This window comes from Hetaerina americana, unplaced genomic scaffold (genome assembly GCF_022747635.1).
Source record: "Hetaerina americana unplaced genomic scaffold, ioHetAmer1.1.p SCAF_3, whole genome shotgun sequence".
In the NCBI taxonomy this organism is placed as follows: domain Eukaryota; kingdom Metazoa; phylum Arthropoda; class Insecta; order Odonata; family Calopterygidae; genus Hetaerina; species Hetaerina americana.
The window spans coordinates 30,414,447-30,435,809 of NW_027286874.1; the positions used below are offsets into that span (position 1 = coordinate 30,414,447).

General features: G+C 34.9%; 1 protein-coding gene across 1 annotated transcript in view; it reads right to left on the reverse strand.

Annotated features, from left to right (window-relative positions):
- Positions 1–5,312: 5,312 nt before the first annotated feature.
- Positions 5,313–21,363, reverse strand: part of Npl4 (nuclear protein localization 4) — a 68,981-nt gene continuing 52,930 nt past the window's right edge. The window contains exons 11-13 of the mRNA XM_071588266.1: positions 11,100–11,251; positions 8,537–8,675; positions 5,313–6,235 (exon numbers count right to left, since the gene is read on the reverse strand). Of these exons, the coding sequence (XP_071444367.1) occupies positions 5,876–6,235; positions 8,537–8,675; positions 11,100–11,251 (651 nt within the window). The 3' untranslated portion in view covers positions 5,313–5,875. The remainder of the gene's footprint in view (positions 6,236–8,536; positions 8,676–11,099; positions 11,252–21,363) is intronic.

Genomic DNA, 21,363 nt, shown 5'->3' on the forward strand with positions numbered 1-21,363 from the left:
TGGTGATAATTTCAAGATTCTTGCTTTTCCAATGTTGCTGATGCAGCCAGGAGCCAACATTGTTGTGAAGATTATACCACGTTGGCAAATTCTGAGAATTCTCTAAGGTGATCGTTATGGCGATCCCTTCACAATATCATGTGACTGCAGGTGTCAAACATGAAAATTTGAGATGTTTCAACTCACAACATGTCTTATTAGGGGATAAAATACGGATAACTTGAATCTCCATATTTGGCATATATATGGATATTCATTCAAGGTTATTCAAACTATGGATATCCAATCCAGATATCCACTGCTTTACCATAAACTCTCCTAACACTCATTCCATTTAATTTGTGAGATTAAGGCCTAGTTTTTTCACATTTAATGCAATTTTCAGTCAATGTGAAAGTTAACATGGACTTTACCAAAAAATTTGATTTTATGAACACACAAAATTTTACATCATTGAATGTGAAAATAGAAACCATAGTAATAATGTCTGTAAGTTATTGAGCTATTTAAACAGTTGGTTTTGAAGACAACATCGATCATGTGTGCTCCCTTGTCATTACCAATCATCGAAAAACTATCCGAATGATAGCTGATGAATTGAATTTAGGAAAATCAACGAAGCACACTATTTTAACCGAACATGATGAATGGATACTTCACCATGGCAATGCACCTGCACATTCAGCATGGATTGTTTGCCATTTTCTGGCAAAAAATTCAATCACCATCCTTGATCATTCTCCTTATTCGCCAGATCTCGCCCTCACCGACTTTTTGCTATGACCAAAATGAAAAAATTTGATGAGAGGACATCACTGGGAAGATGTGGACCCAATAAAGCAAGAAACATCGAGAAATCTAAAAAGCCTAACTGCAGAGGACTTCCAAGGGTGCTTTAAACAGAGGAAAAGAAGATGGGATAAGTGCATAGCAACGAATGGAGAGTACTTTGAAGGGGCCAAAATCGATGTAGACTAAATTTTGCAAAATAAAGTTTACAGGTATATGGCCTCAGTTTGCTTATTTATTGGACATGGTAGTGCATTGATCATTTCTTCTAAATTAGAAATTTGATCCTGGTAGATTATATCTTCATTCTGCTATAATTCTGAGAAGTCAGGGCCAGGTTATATGGGGGGTATTGGTTTGATAATGAGCTAAGTATATCCTGAGTTCACCCATTTGAATAAGCCTGAGATCTTTAAAGTGAGTCCAAGAAACAATTCTGCTTGGGAATATACTATGCTCTGGTAATCCTGTAGTGAATGAGAAACATTTTTTGGAATGACTTATTGTTCCAGGTGGTATGGGGAGAATTGAAAGAGAAAAAACTGCAGTCCACCTGGTGGAGAGATCAGTGATCACCAGAATGCTCACTTAATATCATTTTGGAAAACGTATTGGTTGGGCTCCTACTCGATCTATGAATTATGCACTCATTGGTAAGTAACTTTGCTGAGGAAACAAAATGTCCAGGAAATTAGGAGAAAGATAATGATAAAAAATTAAGGAAAATAATGTCTCTATAGCAGTGCTTTATGGAATTCCTGACATAGCCTTTCCTCAATTTTTAACCATAGAAGAAAAAAAAATTTAATTTAATTGTTTCACCAAACTACCAAATGGTAACATCCCAACTTCGGAATTGATTGTTTATGAGACACTGAGGTAAAAGCTTTCCTAAGAGCAACAGCTATAGCATGTGCACACTATTTTAACCGAACATGATGGATGGATCCTTCACCATGACAATGCACCTGTACATTCACCATTGATTGTTCGCCAGTTTCTGGTATAAATTCAATCATCATCCTTCTTATTTGCCAGATTATGCCCCCTGGGACTTTTTCCTATTTCCAAAATGCAGAAATGTGATGAGAGAACAACACTGGGAAGATGTGAACCCGATAAAGCAAGAAACGAGGGGTTACCAAAAATCCTAACTTTTGAGGACTTCCAAGGGTGCTTTTAACAGTGGAAAAGAAGATGGAATAAGTGCATAGCAACAAATGGGGAGCACTTTGAAGGGAACATAATCGATGTAGACTGAATTTAGCAAAATAAAGTTTTTATGGCATCAGTAATTTAGCTCTGTCTTCCTCAGAAGAAACAGAAACAGTAGTACTGACTGCTGGAATAGGGGAGTTGAGGAATGCAAGAATGAGAAGGGGGGCAGGGGAGGGGTGAGAGAAATGGTTCGGGGAGAGGAAAGGGAGAGGAGAGACTAGAGGGGAGCGGAAATAGGGAAAGAGTGAGAGGGAGGAGGTGGAATTAATGCATAATCAGAAAAGAAAACAATCTGCTCACTCACACATAATGTAACATCCAAGACCCAGGTTTCAACTTACAAAGTCATAATCAAGACCCTGCAAGTCAAAACACAGGCAACATACAACAAAATTCATGCGGAAGAACCAAGTATTTTCCTTTCCGATATAGATCGCTTCCACAAAGTGACAATTCCGACCATTCTCATTAGTGAACGATGTTTAGACCCAGATGCTCATAGGCCATGCAAAGCCAAATGAATGCCATTTCTAAAGTTTTTAATTCTATAGGGTTATCGGATGGGGAAGGGACGCTAGAACAGAAACATTGTAGCACTGATTGAAGGGGCTGTTATGATGGGAAGCATGTTTAGGGATGGGGAGACCCACAGATGGGCAGAAGAGATTGCACGAGGCGCGATGATTGTTTATCCTAAGGTTCAGGGGTGTGGAACATTGGCCTATGTAAAAATATACATATATAATGCAAAAATAATTCCTTAACTGGGAATTGAACTACGGATCTGTATGGATATTATGTAAGACATTAGAAAGAATGAGTTTAACAAATAATGCTTGGCAAAGTAACTTAATATTTTACACTACTTGTGATCAACAAAACAATCACATGTGTTAATGCAAAACAATCTTTTGTGCTATTTCATTTTGCATAATAGTGACATCATTTTAGCATGATAAAATATTTAGACATGATCAAGAATATCATTAATTATCAGAATGGGATAAATGAATTTGCTGTTTACAGTGTATCACAAAAAGTGTGAGTTTTATCTTATTTGAAGTGTACAATAAAGAGTATGAGCCAAAATTCTATCTGCAATGGCTTTAACCCTTAGCTTCTCAAGGTGTGGATTCATTGCCACCTCATATTTGCCTTAGAAAGCTCAAGGTGCAGCTCCAGTTTCAAACTGGTTTTAAAATTGTTATATAATGCAAATTAAGTCAATCTCTGTTAAACTGATTACAATATATTTGTTTGTTTATTCTGTCAAAATGGGAGTGATTTTTATTAATTATGTATTATACATTAATAAAAGTAATCATTAGTATCTTTTCCATTCATCAGATGCAACTAATCGACTGTGAGTCGTCATTGAAATTTTCATTTCTCTTCACGTCTGTAGGTTTTGCTATATACAGGTATATTTGCTATACACCTGTAAACGCCGTTATGCCTTTCATTCTTCTTCCCTCATATCGTATGAACTGCCTTCTGTGGTCTTCCACCACAATGCTATAATTCGTAGCCTGATATTTCATGTGAGACAAAATGCTAGCTGAAATTTTGTTATTTTTCTTTGTCTTGCCTATCTCAAGGAATGGTAATGCTTAAGTCTCAACTTCGTCAGCAAACTCTTGAGCATCATTGTCTGGCTTTATTACATCTTACAATTTTGTCGGGTATGACAATTTTGCTTTGTCGAATCACCTTTTCATGCCTACTAATTCATTGTCACAATCATTTTCCTTTGCCTTCAAATAATTTTCTCTCATTTGGCAGAGCAGACGTTACCAGGAGGACGCGTGTATTTGTTGTTAACTTTTTATTTGTGCCAAAACTATGATACCTGGATCAGATAATTTCTGATATCCATAATGGCAGGCTCTTCAAGAGAAGTTATGCAGACTGACAAAGAATTTACGGATCAGACAAAAGTGAATCGTTCTTCTCATTAGAAAGTGATTTTGAATCTGAAAGTGATTTTGAATTTGTACCATATATAACAGACAGTGAGAATGAATCTAACTCGGGGGAAAACGGATGGGAAGTCATTGAAGAGCCTGAGCGACCCCATCCCATCCATCTCTTCCAGGATATTGTTAGTCCAAAACACGTACCTTCATGAGACTTTCCTCCTATTACATATTTTCACCTGTTCTTTACAGAATCCCATTAGCTCTTTTTGTTATAGAAACAAATCGATGCACCCACCAATATCTTTCTAAAATGGTTTTGAATAGTTATATTCTACGCAGCCATATAGTTATATTCTATATAAGGAAAATTACAAAGGACCTGGGAAACTTTAGTTAAGGCTAGTATTTGTAATCAGTATGATTGAGCATTAGGTTAAAGAGTAGGTTTCAATAAGAGACAGTTTGTCAAAAGTAGGACTAACAAAACTGCATCCAAAAAAGAAGCTAATTGTTGTGTATGCAGATCTTAAATTAATAGGAAAAGATCCAGAACTGTCTGCATTAAATGTAATAAAGGCTTGCATGGGGAGTGTTTGGCCAAACACAAATTCAGTTGGTGGGAAAAGTACTTCTTCATGCTATGCGTTTTATCTCTTGAACAAATGGGAATGTTTGGGTCCAATTTGGATATAGTAGTGATAAATATGTATCAATTTATAACATATGCTTCAATTTTTGACAAATGTTGAGGTTGTAACAGTGATGCTATATATAACAAAAATTTTGGGTTTCATTAAAAATTTTTTTTCTATTAAATATTTTTTATAAAATTGCTTCTAATATTTACACATCCAGTAAATTTTTAAATAGAAACCAAAATATGTTTTTCGTTATTAGTTAAAATTTCAATATCCTTGAAATAAAACAAACTAACAAAAATTATTTGAAAAAAGGGTTGAAATTTACAGAACTAAGGCATGAGGTTCAAAGGTTTGAAAACCAAATATGGCATGAGAGCGTAAGGGCCGATGACATCATTAGTGTTCCTTCACCTTAGTCTCCATATTTTATGTAAATGAGATGCATTAATGCAGGCAATTTGCAAAAACATATGTATCATATAATTTAAAATTCAAATGCTATGAACAAATGCTTGAACCTTTTGAGATTATCAATGAAGCACAGACTTGAAATAAGAACCTAGTTATTCAAATATTTAAATACATAAAAGCATTAAAGCCAACTAATAGGACTTGCTAATGCATGAAAATAAGAAAGTAACCCAATTCTAGTTTTTATTTTTTCTCACCAAAAATCAGGCATGAATGTCAAAGCTTACATTCTATTCATAAATACAATATCATGAAAAATAAGAACTTATACAAATTAAAGTGAGCCTTTTAAATATTTTATTGATGCTTCATCTAATAAATAACTCACAAAATCCAACGGAAACAAAAGCACAGTTCAAGAACTTGAGGCTAAGATAACACAATTCCAATCACAGTTTCTTGAGCAGAAAGCTGACTGCCAGTTATTGAAAAGAACTTAATGATCAAATTATCTATAAAAAGTTTTGTAATTTTAAACATAAGCCAAAGCTTCAACGCACAAATTTATAAACATTATTATGGTGATACTGATGTACCAAACTGATGTGAAGTAAATAAGAACAACGGAGTGTCTTCTACATTTTTGATTTTCAAGTCAAACAGTATTTAGCCTCTAAATGTACTTTCAGGCTGTTGGGTCTTTATTAAAATGAAAAAATGCATTATTAGCATCACAGGAGATAATTTTATGATAAGAGCAATTTCTTCAGTGATGGAAAAGAGTTCATCCACATCATTGCTGACTATCGATGCGGTATAAAACTTCACAGAATTATTTAAACTTTCGTCAACACTGCACTTTTAATATATATTCTGTCAATCACAGTTGCATCTTCTTTACCTTGGCAAGCTGCATATATCGCATGCATTGAGTTGTGGACGATTGAGAAAAGTGCAGTGCCGGCATGTCCACATTGTTGCTGAATTTCCAGGGAGTGGGACAGATGACGGTGAAGATGGTCCAATTAAACCTACGGAGCCACCAGCTGCACCATCTTCTCCCAGATCAGCAAAGGTTACACGAGACATAGATCCAATTGAGACAGACCCAGAGGATAGTGGAGAGGATGGGCCCCCAGAGTTAGAACTAGCTGCAATCAACTGCTCAACAGTGGCCCAGTGTTCTGACTGAGCCCAATCTTTTGCCTTTTCTTCATCTTTATTTTTAACAGCTTCTAGTAATGGACCAATATATTCCTAATGAATATAGGAAACAAGAAAATTAATTAAGGTTCCATCCTCACTTTCAAGTATACAGCAGTCTAACTTATAAAACCAATTATTATTTGACACTCAATGAGCTTATGTGTGCCTACAGTGATTGCATAAACAGCTAATAAATTATATAAGGCAATAATGTACCATCTTATATGAGCATGCACAAATTAGCAAATATAAAATACCTCTTTTTAGAAAATAATGTGTAGCTGCTGCCAATGAGGGTGAATTTTCTGAAGCGTAGATAATATTTGTAAAGTAGTCTTTTAAAATTATTGGTGAGAAGAATATTTCCAGGAGTATCTAAGTGTTGAGACCGACTTATGGCAATGCTTGATTCTAATTACACAATATTTTACACAAAATAATTTCTCTGAAATTGACAATGATCACATAACTGAATATTCAAAAATAATGATTTTACAAATGCTTACGAATAAAAGTTTTATGAATGCAATTCAGTTCTCTTAAGGCAAGCCAATGTAATCCTCTTAGAACCAATGTAATACTGACAAGGAAATGCAAAATATATGCATTTGAAACCAATAAGAAAAGCTCATACTTTTAAGTCAATATGTCTTTGCCATTTTCCAACCTTTTTTTGCCATTTCTCAAGAAGTATACATTTTATGTGATGGATGACAGATAGAATAATAGATTCCTTTCTAAGGACTTTAACCTCTCAATGCAGGTGTAAACCAATAAGGAGAGATTTACATTTATTTCTGTGATCATCAAGATAAATGAATTATTATTAATCAGCTAGTGGTGGAATACAAAAACACCAAACTGAAGCAAAAAAATGCCTAATGCACTTCAATGAATTGGCCACAAGATTTTATATGGATTGATATTTTACTTTGATTTATTTCACATGAAGAGATATATATCCATGAAATTAACCAATTCTATCAAAAAATACTATTAAATTATTTCAGGCAAATATTTTCCAGCTGGTTAGAACTAACCAATAATAATAATGTCAGAGAGAATATTTACCCAATACGTGAAGACAACCTGTTTAAAGTCAACTAACATAAGAGAAAGGTTTACATAACTTGGAATAGCCAGAGGACATCCATGTTGTGGAAGTGTTACACACAGAAGGTTAGATTAATCTAGATTAACTATTGACATTTAACGAAATTGGTGTGTACTATCTGGGTGACCTTCCAGTGCACAAATTTTCCAGGGTTGTTGGAGCTTCCCAAATTGCCAAAAATGCTTCAACTGAAGTTTACAATGCAACTCTCTCATAGCAAAATGTTAACACTGTTGGCAGTTGTGTAATTTAATAGATATCATGTTACTTTAATGATTTCATGTTAGTAGCTTACTGTTAATTATCTTTTCATGTATTTAAGTGTTGCACCCTGTGATGGCAACAAGAAATAAAGTAAACTCTTGATTATCCATGCTAATGGATGAATGATGAAGAGAAGATAATAAAAAATCATGGATAACCGAAATGCGTGGAAATAATGGTGGTGACATAAACATATATACACGGAAATGCTCCTTTTTCATTCCGTGTGATTGATTCGGGTCTTGTAGGTATGGAATATACATTTTTTTGAGTTTTCCAACATATTATAAGGGCTGAATTATAGATTTACCAGAACACAGAACTATCACAAAATGTATCGCAAGGGATGAATTTTAAACAAGGATCACAAAGCGTATTAATATTTTTCATATGGAACTGACTAAAACAATGCATAGTAGATACCAAATGACTTGTTTGTTGCAGAGTAAACTATGCATTTGCTCAATTTAAAGGAGAATATGTACATATAAGGGCTAATGAATGCGAGAGAGCCAATAATGGGAAAGTACGGATAGAATAATAGTGTTTGAATTGACAACTTTTGATTTTAATTATCCTTACGATTGTAATTACATTAAAATTTGGAGGTGCTGGTAAGAGAGTAACATGGATAATCGAGAGTTCACTGCACATGTAATAATTTAAATTTTTATTTCATGCTGTAACAATTTTTATTACCTAATGCACTTATATTTGAATATCTTCCTAAATATCATGGAAAATCATGTTATTTTTACAGTTATTGCTGAAGGCGTTCTCTCAGGTGTTTAATGTGAAATGTGAGCGAAATTTTCTCGTTAGGTGCTCAAAAAAATAAAATGATTACAATTTAATGGCTAATTTATTCCAGCAAAAATTACACTCCAAAGGCAACAGCATTGACTATAGTATGTCATGCCATGACTGAAGCTTTTTAATATTAAATGCAAGGTCTGTCAAGGGAGTTAACTTACCTTAAGTGGCAACATCTCCATTGTGGAAATGTAAAGTAGCAGATGAAAATCAGACACAGCCAAGAGGAAATCACCATCTCGAAACTGACTCAGATAGCTAGTGAGAGCATTAAAGTCTTGAATGTGGCCATCAACAAATCTAAAAGGAAAAGATATACATGAAAATTTACAAAGGAGTTATTATAAAGGGCCAAAGAATCAACCATATTCAAACCAATGCCCATATACTTCCCAGCTCTGGGTAGCCCTCTGGGGTCTTGGAAAGAGATATTTCCTATTATATATCTCAGTACGGAGAGTGCTGGTTGAGTATTTGATATTAAAAATCACAGGAAATTATGACCTAGGAGACCCCTCACAGAGGTTCCCAGATCTGGGAGAAAACTACGAGGGTCATCCGGAAAGTAGTACCCGTTCGTGAAATAAAGACACAAAAGTAAATATTAACAAACATAAAAAATTTTATTTGAAAGAGGATACTTTAAACTACTTCTCAACATAATCTCCAAGCAAATTAAGGCATTTGTCATAACGTGTGACAAGTTTCTGTATTCCTGCTGCATAGTCCTTCGCCGCCAGCTCATTGAGATACGCGAGGGACCCATCTTGCACAAATTTTTGCATAATGCAGATGGTGTTTAACAATTTCATGAACAATTGTTCGAGAAACATTGGGAAAATGCTCACAGATGTCATCAATTGTGACGCGCCGATCGTTCCTCACGAATTCGTCAACTGAGCTCACCAGTTGGTCTGTAATGACAGATGGTCTCCCCGAACGCTCATCGTCGTGTGTGTTCCCCCTCCCCATGTTGAAGTTGCGACACCACCGCCGAACAGACGACTCGTCCATTACATTGTCTCCATACACCTCCTTTAATTGGCGATGAATATCACATGGGCGACCGTTTCTTGCATTGAGGAATTTAATCACTGCCCTCACTTCACAACTGGCGGCGTTCTCAATTTTTTTAAACATTGTAAACAATCACAGAAACAACACAGGCAATGCTAGCGTCACGCAACTTGGCTCAGAGAAGGCAGACAAGCCACTGAAGCTATCTGACCTCGTCCAGCGGCTACTCGCGTCGTCAGCACTTCATGCGGCACGAACGGGTACTACTTTCCGGATGACCCTCGTATAAACATGGGACTTTGAGAATACCAAGAGCACAAAACATTTTAAGTTTTTCTCAGAATAGTCAATTATCCTTGTTGCTAACTACCTTGATTCCGTGATTGTTGATTCCTTTCCTTAGTGGCCAGAACTACTTTATTTGTATACACTTTGCCCAAAATTATTTGTTTGCATGTGCCTATGATGAATTCAAGTTTCTCTTGGAGTGGCCTATTGCCCAAAATGTAATAATACACAAAGATAATTAGGTTTAGACATGTCTATATGAAATGGAGGAAGAATTAAGGGATATTAAACACTGGAATTAGCCTCGTCTTAAAAAAATGGACTTCAAGGGATTGACAGATCAAATTCTCACCAGATAGATGGAATACTGCACTCTATAATCGATACTGCACCAAAGCTGAGATTATACCACTACTGATAAAGCTGATGAGATAGGATTCAAATCCCACTTCTTGGCTTGGAAAACTAGGATACTAGCCAACGCACAAATATGATTCATCCTTCCCATTATATGAAAAGAACATTTACCCATTGAAAAGAAATACTCAAAGCAATTTATTCGGGGATCGAGATGGTGCGGGGGCTAACGTACTGGTTTCCCACCCTGAGGGCGGGGGTTCAAATCCCGGCGGTGTTGAGTATTTTTCAGAGGTATCTCGATCCCTACTTGAGGTGCTTTGTGGAAGGCACTTTGAGTGAGTACGCCATCCGTCGGATGGGACGTTAAACAGCGGACCCCTTGGCGCCTTTCGTAAAGAGTAGGCTAATGCCGACGCCGGGTTTCTCTCCACCCTTCATCCTTTCCTGTCCATCCCCTATGGTGCAAATGACCTTAGCTGTCGGTCGCCTCCCCTCAAAACTACTACTACTGCAATTTATTCTCCTTTGATGTCATATATAGTAATAATATTTTCAAAAAAACCGCACTACCTTCCATTCCAGGAAATCAGACACTGTTAGTTAAAAGTAGACCCATTAAATTTTCACTTGTTAATGTTTCCCATTTACTAGGAAACCTGGTAAGATTATCACTAATTTAATGCATGGAATCTCTTGCTTATGGCTATGCCATAGTATCATACATATTCAATATAAAACCATAAACACAGTAATCAACCTGAAGGTCGGTTTGGTAGGTGATGATAGAGCTCACCCAGTACTAAGCCCGACAACGGATGAAATTCACACATCAGGGTAGGGGGCCAGTTCCTTTCCCTGTGCCGGTTATGGTTTCCCAGGAAGACCAAATACCCGAAAAATCACCAAGCTTGGGTGGAGCTACAGGTGCCTATAGAGGCTCACCTGGTAATCGAACCTGGGCCCTACGGTCAGTAAGCCAATGCTCCACCCCTGGACTACTGCGATCCACATATTCAATATAGTAGACTGATAATTATTTCAGCTATGAATGAAACATACCTGTTTTCTACAGGGAACGAATCAACAGCAGGGTCACAGTGGAATGTGAACTGTGGAGTTAGGGGTGTGGAAGCGGGGACATCAACCAAAAGATATTCCACTGGAAGGGGCCGAGCCAATCGAGGAACCTCATTTCCATAGCTGTCCTTCTCCTGTAATGTGAAGTGATAGATCATTTTATTACAAGGTATTGATTTCACAATACAAAAGCATCATTTCTTAAAACAGGATCATTAGTTGAAGTCATGAAGCTGATGAAAATTTAAGAGTAACTGCACAGATTTAAATATCAGATGAACCAAGTTAAAGTATCACATATGAAACAACGCAGATAATGAGATAAAACATGAACAATTACAATAAGGCTAGTAGATAACAGAGTAAATGTCATTGTAGTTCTTTGAATTTATACCCTTGCTTTTAATTGCTGTCTTGGTGACACATAATTCCCTTATGCATCTATAAGTGTCATATACTGGATCCACAGGACACGATACATTGGAAATCCTATATTTTTTCAAAATTTTATAGCATTCCAAACGTTTAACAAATAATTAATTTAAGATTGCAGTGCAATAAATTGTTCCTTAAACATTTTTCTATTTCCCACATATCTTAGTGTATTTTTTAAATTGGAAAGTATTCCCACAAATCTTAATGTTTTTTTAAATTGAAAAGTATTTAATAATGGTCAATAATGAAGGGAATCAATGCAAAGCACTTATCTAAAATATATGTCAAATTTTTATAACCTTCTTTACTGGGTTTATGCTTCAGATTCATAGTCTCCTCACAAAAATCATTTAGTCCCATCCTTTTAGAGGACAACAGATCTTATTGACAAATAAATGCTATAATTACATTTGCAACACTGTACATAAACTTAAGTTTTTTGATTAAAATCATTACTTCATTAAGTAAACCTAATACTGCCAGGGCAATAGATGATAAATATCTCACATCATGCAGACTCATGCATTTATATTAATTTCATTCAGAAATACCTCACGTGGCTGGCCAACATAGATAAATTTAAAATTAAAAGAAAATGGAATATTTATTAAGCATTCAACATTGATATTCAATTGTGGGGGACTAATTATGTCTATTTTATATTTCTAACCAAATAATGCAAGGGTATATCTTATTATGGGGAAAGACCCAAGAATTGCTGCAGTGGAGATTTGGTAAAGGCAAATTCCAGTACCACTGAAGGGTACCTATGCTTAAGAGTGGATACCACTTACGAGATAATGCATGTGAAAACATTGAACTCATCTTTAAAACATTGATGAAGCAATGGTTGGTTAAACAGTTTAGAGGAATTTGTTGCTGTCCATAAAAAGCTATGCATTCAGTTTCATACTGGACAATGAAGAATTATTTTGACTGATATACCAATTACCATAACCATTTTTTAAAAAGTTTTCTTACAAAAGTTTTAGACAAGTTTTTGCTAACAGAAAACATCTTATATTGATCCTCACCCACTGTCCATTAGTGCAGAGCATTACAAGCTTATCACTATTATAATACAACTTCACTGGCAAGTTATGAGATTACATATTTCAATGTTATTTTTATTTTGATTCAGGTCAAGGAAAATTGGAAAATGTATATTTTCAGCTATTTTTTATCTTTGGACATGTCATGTCAGCAGTGGCTTATTGTTGTTTTGAGTTGAGATGTCTTAAATATACAGTGTTACCAATGCTTTAGGAACTTTCCAGGTTTTTAAGACTAAACTTTTGAGCTTTCCAATTTAAAAATTAAAAATTCTAGTTACAAGGGAAACAGGTGAATGTGAAAAAATATTGAAAATTTACTTAGGATAACTGTCTATCACATAGGGTGACCACAGCACTCATACAGTAGAAGCTCACACAACTAACATAATTTGTCCCAGAATCTTTCTCGTAAATAGAAACACAAGATTAAATTAAACAATTTTTCCCAGATAAATTAATGTAGAATATGATTATGTGCTTAATGCTGAAAGATATAAAGTATGATAATGTTTTATTCAATGAAAATATATAAAATGCTGTTCAGGATAGTGAATGATCTTCATCTTTTCTTCTACGTTGGTTTAAACATATTTGGAATGCAAATTTGATACGTAGAAAACAAAAATGTCAAAATACATGTAATTATTTCATTATTTATGATAAATTCCTTATTAATTTTTACTAGAAAGCTGTTGAGAAACATTTGCTTTTCCCAAAGCTTCAATATTTTACTTTCAATATTTACAAAAAAATTAAAAAAAGAGACCTGTCTTATCCCAATTAAAAATCTGTTGTGGGAGGCAATCCTTCAGAATCAACAAACTTCTTAAAGTCACTGATGAAGTTCTCTGCTGCCTTTGAGTCAGAGCCCACTGTTTTACCATGCCTCACGAATATGTGGATACCAGTTCTTCTCTTTAACTTCTTTAATCATCCACAGCTTCACTCAAATACTTGACTAGAATGACTTTTCCAGTCATTGTTGATCTTGGCATCTTCTTAACAAGGTCAACGAAAATCAATTATAACCTCTCTCAAATGATGTTCCATGTTAATAGCACTGCCTTAACATTGCTTTTTGCTTATCAATGCGAGAAGCAACCTTTCAACATCGTTAAGAATGAATAACATTTACATAGATATTTTGGTTGCTTCCTTTGAAGTATCTCCTTAATCTTGTACTTCATGAGTGCAAATTGTTGATGCCAGCCTATGCCTGTTAGATCAGCCATGCTCACACCTTATTCTCACTTTTCAAAGAGTTTAGTTTATATTCATAAGGCTATTTCTATTATCATATGGCTGTCTTCTTGTGGCTTTTTCTTCAGGGACATTTTTGCCAGATTTATTGCTTTCACAAAAAATAACAAATAATACGTCTGAACACAAGTTTTGAAAAAAAGATTGATCACTAGTGACACAAAGTGGTTAGTGGAAGGAGTGCTAAATATAAACTGAATATGATTGATTAAAATATAATTTGTGATCAAACAAGAAACAGCAGGAATGCAATAATTCTGGGAATGCACCCTTTCCTTGTTTCGTGTAAAAATCATGTGTTAAGAGAAGTCATTTTTTGAAAAATTGGGCTTGCTATCAGAATTATTTGCTATGTGAGGTCCTTGTTAAGTGAGGTTCCACTGTATTCTCAAATTAAACAGGGTGTTATCCTAGAGAAAAGTATTTTCCAATGAGATTTCACAGGTTGACTAGCATTTTACATTTGACTATCCTTATTGTTCAAAGTTTTCTAGACCGTCTACTCCAACTCTCCTTTGTCATAACATAATGACACACGTATGTACAGAATTCTCCAAGCATTCCTTTTATTATTTTAAGTTAGATGATTAAAAGCAGATTTAAAATTTCAAGAAAGCATTAAAAAGAGCATTCGGAGAAAAAAATTGATGAAAGCGTAGATGATCCTTCAAGAAATACACAAAGATAGCAGACAGCTCAATTTCCAGGATGAAGATACTGTTTGAACGGCATCTTAACTTTAAAGATAAAGGAAAAATTACTGGAAATATTGATAACAAAAGTAGCCTTCCATTAGATATTATTAACCCCATCACTATAAGAATATTAAAAGCATGTATGAAAAAATGAAGAGGATGCCAATATTATACGAAATCTAAATCTACATGTCATCTCATTCACTTATAATGCTTAAAATAATACCATCCACACTAGCCATTTTGGAGCATAAGAAAAACACACCACCTCACTTTTGAAAACCACCCTTTTCATTATAATTACCATCGGCAAAAACTGTCAGTTATTATGGAAGTTCCACCACACCTAAATCTGTAATTTATATAATTACCGTCATTAGGTGGCTCTGTCAATCAGGAAGAAATCCATAAAAGCATGAAAACATAGTAATTAGTGATAAATCTCCCATATTAGTTAATAATAATACCTGGCCATATACAAGTATAATACATCTACGAGTGCTACAGCATTTTTCATTGCAGTACATAGTTAAGTGTCTTTCTAATCAATACTATTATAGCAGGAACTTTTAAAAGTGATTTTTGAGCAGTGGTCAGTTGTAGCACTCAATAAAACAAGGAAAAGTTTCTCACAAATATTGTTTATCCAACCCTGCTTTTCAATTTTGACTTTTTTAAATTATTGGCAATACTTTTGGTGATTTGTTTTAATAGAACTGATGTGCAGAAAACATATCCTGGATATTGTGCACAATTAAAAGTTAACAAGGCATGGAGTTTAATAACAATTGGCAATATGCAGTATTCAAACTATACACGGTTCAGGGAATAGACTAGATACACAGGGCTATCACTTACAGGAAAACTTTCCAAGAATATTATATATAACAACTGCTACAGTATATATACTTAAATAAAAAATTACAAAAAGTGATTGCATCCACCATGCAATTCAGGAGAACAAGGATGGCTTAAGTCCATGGGGTACCAAAAACTTAACATCCTATAAAGATAAGAACATAGCTAACAGGTGTGTATCTTGTTGTTGATGTTCTTGAAAAGTAACTACTTATAGTCCAGGACACTATTAATGCTTGGTATTAAGACCAGGCATTAACAATATGGGCCCAAGGAATAATTAGGGTGATTGATCATAATTTCCAAATATCTCTTTCGTAATGTACAATTTCTTCCAGGCCTCCTTTCACCTTGCATGCTTTTCTCCATACAAATTTTAATCCATTCATAACCTACTTCCTTCATACTCATTGTCGTAGTTTTTCCATCATTCCAAAACAACAAGCAAACAACTCACATCTTCATATTTTTTAAATCCAAAAGTTGACCTCATGCACACTCATAATATTCATTCTCTTCTATGGTGATGAACTATTTAGCGGGCTACCAATTCCACCCATATCTTCTCAAAAAGCAGGTTGCCTCCCAAGTGTACTCCACATCTCTCATGGTCTATTGCCTTTTGCAAACTAACTCTCAAATAGACTCATGGAAAATACCAGTCTTTCTGTTTCCCAACAAAAACTAGTTATTTACTGATATTCTAAGAACCATATGTTGGAATCAAAACTCACAAAAATTTCCAGATATTGAATGCTTTGTGAAATGCTTAAAACCTTGTGCTAAATATATCTGGGGGAAATTCAACATCTTTTACTGCTGGGGACACCCAAAATGTCTACAAATTACCCCAGAACTACTAATGTCATAAACATTAATTAGGTTCCAATGTTTTCTGAATTGTAAAATTAAAGGGCAACTGAATTATTTTACAGCTGTTCACAAGAATCACATTTACTTCCACTGAAGTCATTTGGTTGTCATCATGGCTATACAAAGAGCTTGGCTCACAGATAGTGCCAGAACAATAGGTTTTAGAGGTGGTAATGAAATTACTGCTCAAGGACAACAGTGATTAGGTTGACTGAAATTACAAATAACCATTGATGGATTGGATTTGATATGCCTTTTTGATTCTTCAATCCATGTAAAAAAAAAAGATAAAACTATAGTACACATGGTCACTGAATGGAATATAATGAATATGGGCAAACATCAGGTTAACACTTCATCTAAGACTGGGTTGCATGCTGATGGAGATGGACAGCAGGTGACATGACTCTACAAGGATGAGGGAAACTCTTAAAGAATTAATTACCATAATAAGAAAAATAAAATACATGATCACAGAAATATATTTACCGAGGAGATGTCAACCTCCACTTAAAAGAACTGACAGCAGATGCGATGTGGATTAAGGACAATTTTGAATGCTTATGATGGCCTACAGGATGAACAATCAATTCAAATTATCATTCCAACGAGTAAGTTATGCAGTTTGAAATCAAATAATGAGAGGGAGTAGAGTAAAATTGTATTTTAATAAAGTAATACCATTACTCATTCCTTTCAAAGCTGAAGATGGGAGGATCAACTTTAGTAGGGAGTAAATCTGCCCCTCTCAACCCTCTTAATTGTGGTGTTATTCATGTAAGTAATTTGTTTTACATTACTTAATGTAAAACAGGCTATAATTTCTTGAGTTAAATTTTGGTAAATTAAGTAGTATAGTCTCTAACATTTAGGAAAAAGATATGAAGTAATTCAGCAGCATATACAAAAATAATGTTTGCAGGTGTATCACACAAGGCTTTAAGACTATGATCTCCATGAATTTTTGCAAAAGATATTTTTATCTAAGCCAAGCTTCCTTACATTCTTACAAAATGGTTTTGAATCTTCAATATTTGATAAATGTGGCCATACTAATGATGTAAGCAGTGCAGTGGAAATTATTTTATCTTAAATGATGGTACTATGCACTAATAACATAAATGCCTGCATTGTTTATAGAATCGAGCAAAACTACACTTACTCTGTCTATTTAATGGAAGGAATTCTACAAAATTGTTCGAACTGAAGAAACAATCATCACCAGTTCCTTAAAAAAGGAACCTGACAGAAAATGATCATGCACTTCCAAAGAGAAATCTTTGGCAGATATATGGTTAAAAAAATGTTTTAAAAGCATTTTTGTACAATATTGGATATAAATGGATCATAATTTTCTTCATATTAATAAGGAAAAAATAAATGTAATATACTTTGTAAATAAAAATAAGCCTCTAACAGATATATCAGTGTCTTTTGACAATGTGATTCTTCCGAGGAAAGATAATGCCTCCTTCCTGGGTGTTACCCTGGATAGTAGACTAAACTGGGATAGCCATATTTCTAGTTTACGCAGAAAACTCTGTTCAGCGTGCTATTTGGTACGTTCTATCAGGCAAACTGTAAATAATGAAGTTCTTATGTCTATCTATTATGGTGAGTTTTATGCCCACGTAATTTTTAGTATTCTTTTTGGGGCCCATTACCCTGTGCTCATGTTGTATTTAAAATCCAAAAGAGGATACTAAGACTAATGTGCAATGCACCCCTCAGAGCTCCATGTCGCCCCCTTTTCAAAAAACTTTGTATTCTCCCTCTTCCATGTGTGTATATGCTAAGTGCTATTGTTTATGCTAAACGCCATATCTCATTATATACCACTAACAATAGCATTCACAATCATTATACCAGGACCTGCAGTCATCTACATGTGAACTTCATCAGAACTTGCAAGTCTACTTTTCCCCCCCATAACATGGGACTATTATTATATAATAACCTTCCTCTGGTTATCAAGAGCATAGAAAAAATGTCCACCTTTAAATTCAAAGTGAGGGACTTTTTCATGCTACACTTATTCTACACTATTGATGAGTTTCTGAATATGTAACAATGCATTGTATTTTATGTTAAGACCTTTGACGTGCCGTATATCTTGGAACATGAACGTACCCAGATCCTCAGGCAAATAAATAAACAAATAAATAAATAAATGCCTTCCATTGATTAAATAAATATTCATTTCATTAGAATATTCTTATGCCATTCTTCTTTCTTCCAAGTATTACATATTATTGTAGATCACATATGACATGAATTCCTACGTAGCAACAATAATGAGGGGACCATTTTTTAATAGTGTAATTAAATGACTTGAATTATGCTAATGAAAATATTTCTTGTAAAAAAAACAAATACCATAAAAGATCTGGGCTTATTGTTTGATTACAAATTACACGTTATCAGTCACATACAGATACCAGTTAGAAAAAACCTGCCAAATGTTAGGATTTGCGAGATTGTCCAAATATTTTATTGATACATCTATCTTTAAGTCATTATACCAATCTTTAGTCATGCTAATAATTGAGTTTGGCTTAACAAACCGAAGAAGTACGTGAAATGACCATCGATCTTGAAGCAACCACAAACAAAATAATACGAAGAAGTATTAGGAATGGTGGATAAAGACAGAGAGGATTCCTGGGAGAAATCCAAAAACGGCAGGAAAGGTGTATGCAAGGCATCTTGATTGCCAATGGAATTTGGAAGATTGTGAAGGAGAGGATGAAAAGGATAGGCATTCGACAGAATAGATGGGTGGTACAATTTAAATGGAATTAGTGTTCAGTTAGTGTGTTCTGTGAGTATCCATCTAAAATTTACCTTCAACACTACACTACCAAATAAAAAGACATTTCAGTCAACCAGAATTTTGCTACAATAGAATGTTATGATAGAACACATGCCAAGGTTCCATTACACTTAATATGCACCATTAATATTTTTATTCATATCTATTGAAGAAGTGGTTTTCCAACAAATTTACTGTCCAGTACATTTTTAAATCTGTGAGAATTACATTGTACAGGTTTAAAGGTGAACCAAAATCATTAATAAATTGATTAAACACACATCCTGCTGCTTTTCATTCAGATAATTTAACCAAGTCAAAAGATTACCATAAAATCCACTAGCATGACGTTTATCCCAGAAATATGTGTTTCTAAAAGAATTGAAGGGCTTCTCAAAGTATGTATACATTGCATCTACTTCTTGTACTCCTATCACTTAAGGCCTCCAGAATACATGGTCTGTCCCAAAAGCAGTATGTCTTATTTTTCCCCGGATAGACAGATGTACAGGCGGCGGTTTCTCTGGCTCAGTTCGAGGGAGGGGAGCCTCAGGAAAGGCTGGAGGCAGGTGGCTTCCAGCCTTTATGTAGTGCAGATCATTATTTTGTGAAACCTCTATAATGTGACCTAATTACGCTCTGTCATGAACCAGTTATTGGAAGTGCTACGCCATCAAAATTTGCATGAAACTGGGCAAAACTGGGGAAGGGACACATGACGTGCTCAATGCATTTTATAATGATAATGCCTTGGGTAGATCGGGTATTTTTGAGTGGCAAAAGTTGTTTCAGGAGGGTAAAGAAGATATTGAAGAAGCCAAACATTCAGGATGCACTTTGACCTCAACAAGTGACAAAAATCTTGCAAGAGTGAGGGCTTTATCGGACTGAGATCTCAGATTGAGGGTTTGCATGGTTTCTGATGAACTTGGCATCCCTGAAAGCGATACGCATCAACTAGTGACCAAATACATGGGCATGAGACAGGTGTGCGCGATGTTGGTGCCTCGAGTGCAATCGGACGAACAAAAGGAAACTCGCTTGTGGATCTACCAAGAGTTCTTGACCATGTAAGAGGGGATCCAAATTTTTTGACAATGCCCCACCAGACTTCTTTCTCTGCCTCAAATTCATGCTGAACACATGTCACCACGGCTTGGTGGAAGCATTTCAACAGGTTGTGATGAGGAAGGCTTAGCAGTATTCCAGGCCCTGCCTTCCAGAAGGCATAAGAAGTACGGAAAACCCACTGGCAGTGGTGTGTGAGTGCACAAGGGTGCTACTTCCAAGACTATTGAGTGAATGTATCAATTCTGGAGATAATTTTTTTAAATTAACTCAGTCCGACTACTTTTGGGAAAGACCTTGTATATTTTCACCCGAGTTCTGAATTTGTAAAGTTAACCTTCAAAGATAAAAGCCACGTAGCAGATCAATAATAATGTGTTCCAAAAATGGGACCAATACAATACTTTCAAATACTTGGAATGAGTTGACAAGGTTGAATTGAGCTGGGGTGATAATTTTGAATGCCCGACTTGAAAATTAGCACAACATGACAGTTCAAGTACTTGGAGAATATCTATAAAGATGGATAGTCTTTTAAGTCTAGGCTCAATGCTCAAGTCAAGTGACTTAGATTTTCAACTGTTATCACCTACAAGGAACTTCTTCAGTAAAGGATTAAAATTATAATTGATAAGGTATTTATTAGTGGTTGATTAGTATTTTTCTGGCGTTTAAAAAACAATTGAAAAATCTAGCAAAATTGTGTCTTTTGGTACATCAATTTTAGAATGCATGTACAAATTTCACTAGGAAAGATTTTTCCCCAAAGGTATACAGATAAGACAGTTCGCTAGTTAATCCAAGCGGGAAAAATAATTGTGGGGAATTGTGCCGGAAATTAAGTGCCTCCAAATGACAGGAAGTATATCCATTTATAAATACCATTTACTAATGTTTAAAGAGAGGAATTGTTACAACTATGAACAATGAAGAGAAAAGGATGATACTCGAAAACATTAGGTTTTAAAATGTTTTCCAAACATAGCAGAATTAATAGGTATTGACATTTTGACAAACTAACAATATCTGGAATATCGGTAACGAGAGATATTAACTTAACATTATAAGCTAAATTTTGGAAATTGGAAAAATAAGGAACTTTTAAAGGAGAAGCTCTCAGAGACCTTGATCAATTGGTGGAAATGAAAAAGTGATCCAAAAATATTACTATTCTAAATAATGTAGCTATT